The 8,299-nt window shown below is 36.8% G+C and overlaps 1 protein-coding gene across 1 annotated transcript; it reads right to left on the bottom strand.

Annotated features, from left to right (window-relative positions):
* Positions 1-4,984: 4,984 nt before the first annotated feature.
* On the bottom strand, positions 4,985-8,087 carry LOC122317208. The gene is made up of 2 exons (XM_043134170.1): positions 7,469-8,087; positions 4,985-5,607 (listed from the first exon to the last, which is right to left on the bottom strand). The coding sequence occupies exons 1-2, from the start codon at positions 7,952-7,954 to the stop codon at positions 5,545-5,547; spliced, it is 549 nt and encodes a 182-aa protein (XP_042990104.1). The 5' UTR covers positions 7,955-8,087; the 3' UTR covers positions 4,985-5,544.
* Positions 8,088-8,299: the final 212 nt, after the last annotated feature.

The raw sequence follows: 8,299 nt of genomic DNA on the forward strand, positions 1-8,299 counted from the left end.
TTGGGTCTTATGGTTTGAATCAGCACATATAGAACATGCCTCTACTACTTTCACAGCCTTCACTTTTTCAATTTCCATGACCTCTAGTCTTCTAGTCAATGCAGCTATTCAGGCTTGAACATCAGTGTCTTCTTTAAGCTCATATCTACCCCCTCCAGAAATAGCCCTCAGTGGCTGTGCTGCTAATGGAACTCGATCAGTACGAGTGTTCCACTGTTGTGCGCTCTCAGCAAGGTAGTCAAAAAATGATAGTGCTTCATCAGGTTCCTTGCTGAAGAACTCCCCATTGCACATTGTCTGAACAAACTGCTTGCATTCTGGAGTGAGACCAGTGTAAAAATAGCTCACCAACCTCCAAGATTCAAAACCATGATGTGGACATATGTTCACCAAATCTTTAAATTTTTTCCAACTGGCCTGAAAAGTCTCATCAGGTCTCTAATTGAACTGGCTGATTCGCTCTTGCAAAAGCTGAGTTCTCTGAAAAGGAAAATTTTTTTGTAAGAATTCACGCTGCATATCAGACCAACTAGAAATAGAATTAGGCCTCAAAGAATTAAACCAAATCTTCGCTTTATCCTTTAAAGAGAAAGGAAATAAACTAAGTCTAATGAATTCATCAGTAACAGCCCTAGTGATAAAAGTAGTGCAAGCCAACTCAAAATCTGTCAAGTGCTGGTAAGGACTCTCAGAATCCATCCCGTGGAACTGAGGTATCACTGACATCATGCCATGCTTAATAGAGAAATTAGATGCATTTTCAAGTAAAACTATGCATGAAGGTGTAGTGGTGAGAGTGGGTTGCAAATAATCCTTAAGAGTGCGTGGTGCAGGTGCAGCCATGTTTTCTGGTTCAATTTCAATTTCCTCACCTGACTCACTAATAGAAAAGACAGAAGAACTATCTATCTCCAAACTATGTATACTACTCTCAACACTCGATGTGACTCTAAGCAACCTAATTGAACTGTCTCTCACCCATGACATGAAACATCAGTTAAAGAGCATAACAAAAATAACGAGTTTAAAGTTAAGCTAAAATACTTTTCCCGGCAACGGCGCCAAAAACTTGACTCACTCAAAAATGAGTAGCACTAAAGCTATCCCAAGTGCAGGAGGATGTCGTGTAATAATTAGGAATAAATTCCTAGATTGTCTCCTCAGGGAAAGTTACTTAAAAATCAAACTTATTGAAAAGGGTGAAAAACTTCACAAAGAGAAAATAAAATGATGGTATGTGCAATGGATGGAAAAAGGTGCTAGTCATGGACTAGATTCATGTTTTTAGATTTTGATTGTCGGATTAGAATGTAAAGGACTAATAGATTAAACTCAGAAATTAATAAAACTAAATTAAGAATTAAACTAAATTAGGAAGTAATTGACAAAACATGCACTGAAAATTGAAAAGCCCCAAAATCAATGTTCTAGGGTTCATCATTGTATTCAAATCACAAATTCTCAAATTAAACCACCGTAATTGTAATCACTATTAAAATGAAAGCTTAATGAAACGATAAAAATAAATAACATGAATTAAATGAATAACAAATAAATTACTCAAACGTCTAAATCAAAATTCTCCAAAATAATTCAGAAACTCAAAACTGAAATGCAATAGCAAGTAGGGAATTAAAAAGATCAAGCCAATTGAATGGAGATGAAGATTCGAAGCGGTGGAGGAGGCCGAGCTGCAGTGACAATTGGACCCCTCAAGGAGTTCTTCAATCTGCTGCAGTGTGAGTGAATGATCCAGTAGAAATTGTGTAGCTGCGTGAATGATCGATTGTATGAATCATCCTCTCCGAATTTGAATGAAAATCAATGGAAAATAATGAATTCTAAGTGTTTCTCTACTCAAAACCGAGTTTTCCAGCAAAAAGTCCGTCCTAAGATGTAAAAAAAACATATATATACTCTGACGGCGGAATAAACCCTGATCTATAAAATATGATATTCGCTCGAGCGAAGTGTCGGGCGAACATTGAGCGTTCGACTCTGCCTAAGTTAGCTCGAGCGGCCTGTCGAGCAAACATCGAGCGTTCGACTCTGCCTGAATTCGCTCGAGCGGCCAAATGCCTCCGCTCGAGCGATCTCTTTTCCCGCAACTCGCTCAAGCCCACTGTCGAGCAGAAGTCGAACGCCTGAATCTGCCTGACTTCGCTCGAGCGGTGGCTTTTGGCCGCTCGAGCGATATGTACCATAACCCATATTAATCAACAGTTGATAAAATTAGAGCAGAAATTCATATTTTTAATCAATTAAAATCACAACTTTGATTTATTCATTTTTTCATATAAAACCAACGATAAAGTAATGAAAGAATTAATATATATTGGTTCTAAAAGCATTAAAAATGCAATAATTCAGCTCAATCAGCCCCGCACCCCGCTACCCCACCCACGCACGACGGGGCGGGGTACACCGCCCCGCATCTAGTCCCCCTAGCAGGGGCGGGGGGCGGGGAGGGCCCAACCTAGCCCCGCATTTCCCCCGCCCCGCCCTCACCTATATATATATATAAATATTTATATATACAAGAATATATTTATATGTTTATATATATATATATATATATATTTTACAAATTGTGTATATATAAATATATATTATAATTTGTTAGACTTGTTCACAAATTATACATTAGAAAATTTAAAAACTATATAGTTTAAAAACTACTACACTACAACTTACACAAAATATGCATTAGCAAATTTAAAAATTACATAATTTTTAAATGATAGTCATATTTACAAAATTTAAATTTACAATTTAGATCTAAAAATATATTTTTTATCACTTTTAGATTTAGAAATAATTTTTTAAAATAATAAAATATAGTTAATATTTGAAGTAAAAATAAGGCGGGGCAAATTGGATATCCGCCCCGCACCCCGCCCCCGGGATGCGGGGGCGGGTGGCGGGGTGCGAGGAGGGGGCTACCCCGCACCATACGGTGCGGGTAGCACCCATAATCTGCCTTACTATTAGAAGAGGATGTATATGACATTGAAGAGTACTCTGTGTACATTCAATCCACTGTAATCTCTGAACTGTTTTCAGCATAATCAATGAAATTAGTATACCTTTCTCAAAAAAATAAAAAATAAAAAATAAAAAAGGTATAATGCTTGTTAGGTTTTGAGTTTATAGGCCTAAAGGCTCTATGTAGGCTATGTGTTAAGTACTTTAACTCAGTCTAGTAGGGATGTCTTTACTTGTGTTAATTGTTTAAGCAGTGGCAATTGACGACCTATTATTCAAGTCAAAATTTAGCTAAAATTATATTATATTAGACTATGCATTTTAAAGTCAAAATAATAATATAATATTATATATTTTAATAACAATTTTTTTAATAATTTTTTTTCATATTTTACAAATTCACTCTGATATTTATTAATGTCCATAATTTGTAAAATGGATATTAATTTATCTTAACTAAAACTACTATTGAAAAATTTGTAATTGTCTTCACAATCTTGTCCCATACATACACAAAACTGTCCAATGGCATTTTTTTTATAAGTTTATTTAATTTTGTTTTTCATATGAAACACAAAATATTATACAAAACTACGTTGGACTACAGAGGATAAAATTACACGTAATGGGTAGAAGAATATACAATAAGTCAGGATTATGGTTTATGGTCAAAGTCTTGTGAAGCCCTGCCATGGTGGGGTTGAAGAAATTTCAGAGTAATAAAAAGCTTTTGGAGATGAATAGTGTTGAGCCAAACTTGGTGAAACTTATGAAATTACTGTAGCTCAAAAGTGGAGTTGAAACTTTTGACTAGTCTAATACAGACCATTCTAACAATAATTAAATAAAATTTAGAGATGCACTGACATTAGGCTAGCCAATGCCAGTGTTCTTATACCCTTCATGGGCTCCTTGTTTGTACTACTATTTTTTTCTTGAATTATTCTAGATGCAGTCCCCTGTTGGGGCCTTCGTGCGCATGAAATGAAATGGTATGTTTCATCTTAAATGAAACGCATCTCAGAAACGAAGCTCTCCCCCTCGTGTGCTGAGTGCCAACTACAAAAAGTGCCAACCCACCCACGTGTACGCACACTTTGTCTCTCTATCTCTATGCAGATGATTTTCAAAGCCTCCATTGCCATGAATGTCTTTCCTCGCTCTAGGGTCTCTCTCTCTCTCTCTCTTACCTCTTTTGTTTGTTTTGTGCAGAGTTATAACACGTCTGTTGCAAATTTTCTTTTTCCTTTCTTTTGGGTTTTGATTGATTGTGATTTTGTGGCCTTTTTTCTGATCCTTATGGTGGAAATGTTATGACTCTGATTATGAGGTTTTTACTTTTTTCATTGGTAAACATTTTTACCCACTTGGGAAAATTACGATGTGGAGTGGAATTCATGAGCAGTAAAATGCATGGTATTACTTGAGATTTTTCCTTTTCTGATGGGGTAATATTTGTAACCTTTTGAGAAAATAACGATCGGAATTCTTGAGAACAGTTCGATTATTACGTGGTCGGCGGCTAGTGGAGGAGAAGATGACGTTGACTGTGCTGCACGGAGCTCGAAAAGTGATCAACGGCGTTGGAGTTTTACTCTGGCTTGTCTTCTGGAATGTAAGAGAGAAGAACGAGAGAAGTTCTGCCCATAGGGGGGAAGATGAAGAGTATTTTTAACATTTGAACAAAATTATAGGAAAATTACTTAAAACACCCTCTTCGTGCACACATGGCCCCCAATAGAGACTGTACGTGGAGGATCAAACATGAACATTCAGGCCGAAAAACTATAGAACTATCTGTTCCCAACTTCCCGTTGCAGCATACAATCCTTGTCTGGAATTTGGAGAATGGTGTTTAACTGCTATTTGGAAGTTGCACCCTCCACAAAATTTCCACCGGTCATAAGAAGATTCATACACAGATTAAAGACAACATTTCCGCTGGCAGTTCTCTAAATGTTACAAGCAGATCATAGCAAGACACAAGTACACTGGAAGGTTGTTTGACAACAATATTCAGACAGTTCTGTCCATTTACAGCAACTCAAAACTGTATGTAGTGTGACATGATAACAACAAATTTTTAGTATATTTTTATACATCACAAACCAACAATGTTACACGACCAAAACAAATTTACAGCAACTGAATACACGCCATATGCTTGTATGTTCACTGATATGATAGCACAATAAAAACATTTACAGCATACCAGGTTTGAAAACCAACCTGACCCAATGTCCCTCTCCAACCTCATCTATATCATGCATAAAACCCAACTTTTAATGCCCTCATCTCCTTCCCATTTTTCAAATACTTCTTCCTTCTTCCCAGAAAAACCAAAGTATCACGCCAAAAAGTTTGTACAAAACTGCACACAAGCACACATTCTTTAAACATAAGACCTGTCAAAACAGATCTGATATTCTCTCCATTAAAAACTAAAAAGTAGAAAAACACAGGTTGATTGAGCTAGCTTCTTTCCTTTTTATTTTTATAATATTTGTGGGTTGATTGAGCTATCTTGAACCTTGAGAACCATATCTCTGCCTCAGTAATCTATGATGTGGCCCTTGGAAAATGACGTTGATCAAATTCATACTTGAGCTTTACAGATTGACCCTGAAATTGAAGGGAAACCAGATTCAGGACCATCTGAATTGAAAATACAAATCAAATGGGATAGAAAACATGGTGAACTATCACAACCTAACAAATCCCATATAAAAATTCTAACTGAAACTCCACTTCAGAAGAAATTCGATAAATTAAGACATGACACTATTGCATTCTCACAGATTCTGAGCAGTTACGGATAAAAAAGAAAGTTTTTCTTTTTCCTTGCAGCAACATCTAATATGTTGTCAAGACTCTTTAGATGATATGCATTAGAGAACAGAGATGAATTCATTTCCCAAGCTTCATTGCGTAAAAACACCCATAGAAAAATAAACAACAACTAAAAACTACCCTTTTTTAAAAGTAACAACTTAAAACTACCTACCAGTCAAATGTATGAAGATTTTGGCCAACCACTTGACTCAACAAAGCAATAACACTACTGACAATGCCTGCTGAATGAATCTTAGGTATCACAGATTATTTGAAGGCCTACTAAAAGATATTGTCACTTTCCAAGAAGTTTGCCTAGCAAACCTAATACATTAGTGCGTTTTCCATAAATTAAGATAGCCAGGTGTAAAGGTTCCAACCTAAAACAGTGGCTGCAACTTACATATATTACCTTAGTAAAGCAAAAACTAAGATCTTAGACCACGATACCTATCAGATTTCTAATATAAGAAGTCCCCAATTAATTTTTCAATCAGAAAAAAATAACATCACAATTACAGGAAAACAAACTCAAATAAAGGGCAAACAATCAGATGCAGATAACTCATAGCGCATAGTATCATCATTAATAACTTGGAATCTTCATACCCCCAAATGTTCTATTATAGTTTTTCCCAAAAGACTACAAGTACATGATTGATTGGCTTATAGAAACCTTAAAAACCAATCAGGAAATCAAAACATTTCACATTAACAATGAGTCCTCACTACCTCGGGGGAAATGTATAGAACAAGATGGTCATCATATTTACGTTGAATCATCACATACATTTAACGCTCAATTTTCCACATCATGATTTCAAGTATCAATGATTAACTCTTCAGAAAAGGCTATATCATGAAAATTAATGGCTTCTCAGCTACAGTATATTTTGAAAATTAGCAATTCTAAAGTTAAAAACTCACCGAAGGAAAAATATTTTGTTTTTCGTAAAATAACAGAATCCAGAAGCTAAAAAAGTTGGCAAAAGAGGAGGGGGGGGGGAAGAGCTCGGAACATCCATTCTTACAGTTCTGGGTAAATCTAAGTCTATAAACGGGTTCATGACATCAATTTCAACACTCGTTCTATCAACAGAATCATACCCGACGCTATTCGTTTAAAAAATCATCATGCTTGCTCAACAAATTCATCATAAGCCTCAATATAAACCACATTTAGAACCCATAAAAATAGCCACAGAACTCACCATTTTCACTTATAAACGCACATCTTCACAGATCCCTACAACCCAAAACCTCAAAAACTAATCGAAAGCTCGCCAAAAACAATCCAAACACAATTTAATCACCCTATCAAAACAAAATCCCATGTACCATGAAATTCACAGAACTATCAAAAGAAGAAAAAACAAGGAAGTATACCAAAAGTCTAATAATAAACAAAACTTCGCAGCACCCATCGGCACTTAAACTTCATTAAAAAAGTAAATCACCAAAAAAAAAAAAAAACTACATTGAACATGTCACCAAATCCGTCAATTCTAAACCCTATAGCATCACTTCCTCACATATTCTCACAACGGAAAACCCCTGAGATCAATCACAATTCACAACCCCACGGAACAGAAGTCTCAAATGATTAGAAATAAAGTGAATAATCGAAAAGATAAGAGGCATAGTAATTGACCTTCCGAGGCTCCGAATAGGCTTCACCGTGATTGAAAAAATCAGTGGGGACCAAAGGGTCAGCAACGGTGCAATCAGGAGGAGACTCAAAAAGAGACAAAGAGTACTGCTTGTCGACCACGCCCACATCGAAGTGAATAACCCCGGAGCTGGGGACATCCACGCTTATGCCCTTCACGGGGAACCAGAGGAAGAGCTCCTGAGCCGAGATGCCGGAGAGATTGCCGATGTGGGCATGGGCGAGGTGAAAGGAGATGTTGAGGTCATAGTGGAACTCGTTCTCGAACTTGGCGATGCAAGGGTAAGGCAGGGATACTTGGAAGATGGAAGTGGAGGGTGAGAAGGAAAATTGGGTTATGCCCTTGGGGAGCAGGCCCGTCGGGAGGCCGTGAAGGCGGAGATGGTCGTAGACAGTGGTGTCGGCGGCCGTGGTTGTGAGGAGAAGGAGAGAGAGGAAAAGAAAGTGTGGGAAAATCTGGGGACCCATCTGGGATATTTTTCGAGTTCGCAAGAGAGGATCTGGAATTTGATTGATATATGGTTTCGAGTTGTTAAGGTTTAGGTCCCGTGGGTTGAGTCCGTTGCGTGCTTCAGTTTTGTGCGTGCGCTGTTTAGGACTCCATAACAGCAACAGTAGTTTCTTTTAAGTTCGCGTTGTAGAATGGTGTCTGCTCCACACGTTCTTGCTGCGCGTTTTTTACACGCGCCATAAATTTATATGACTATATAAATATTATATATATTTTTTTAAATTTTTACATAAAAATAATATTAAAATTTTAATAATATTTTATTTAATTTTCAAATTTTATTTTAATTTACCTATATAACC

Source organism: Carya illinoinensis, chromosome 7 (assembly GCF_018687715.1).
Source record: "Carya illinoinensis cultivar Pawnee chromosome 7, C.illinoinensisPawnee_v1, whole genome shotgun sequence".
In the NCBI taxonomy this organism is placed as follows: Eukaryota; Viridiplantae; Streptophyta; class Magnoliopsida; order Fagales; family Juglandaceae; genus Carya; species Carya illinoinensis.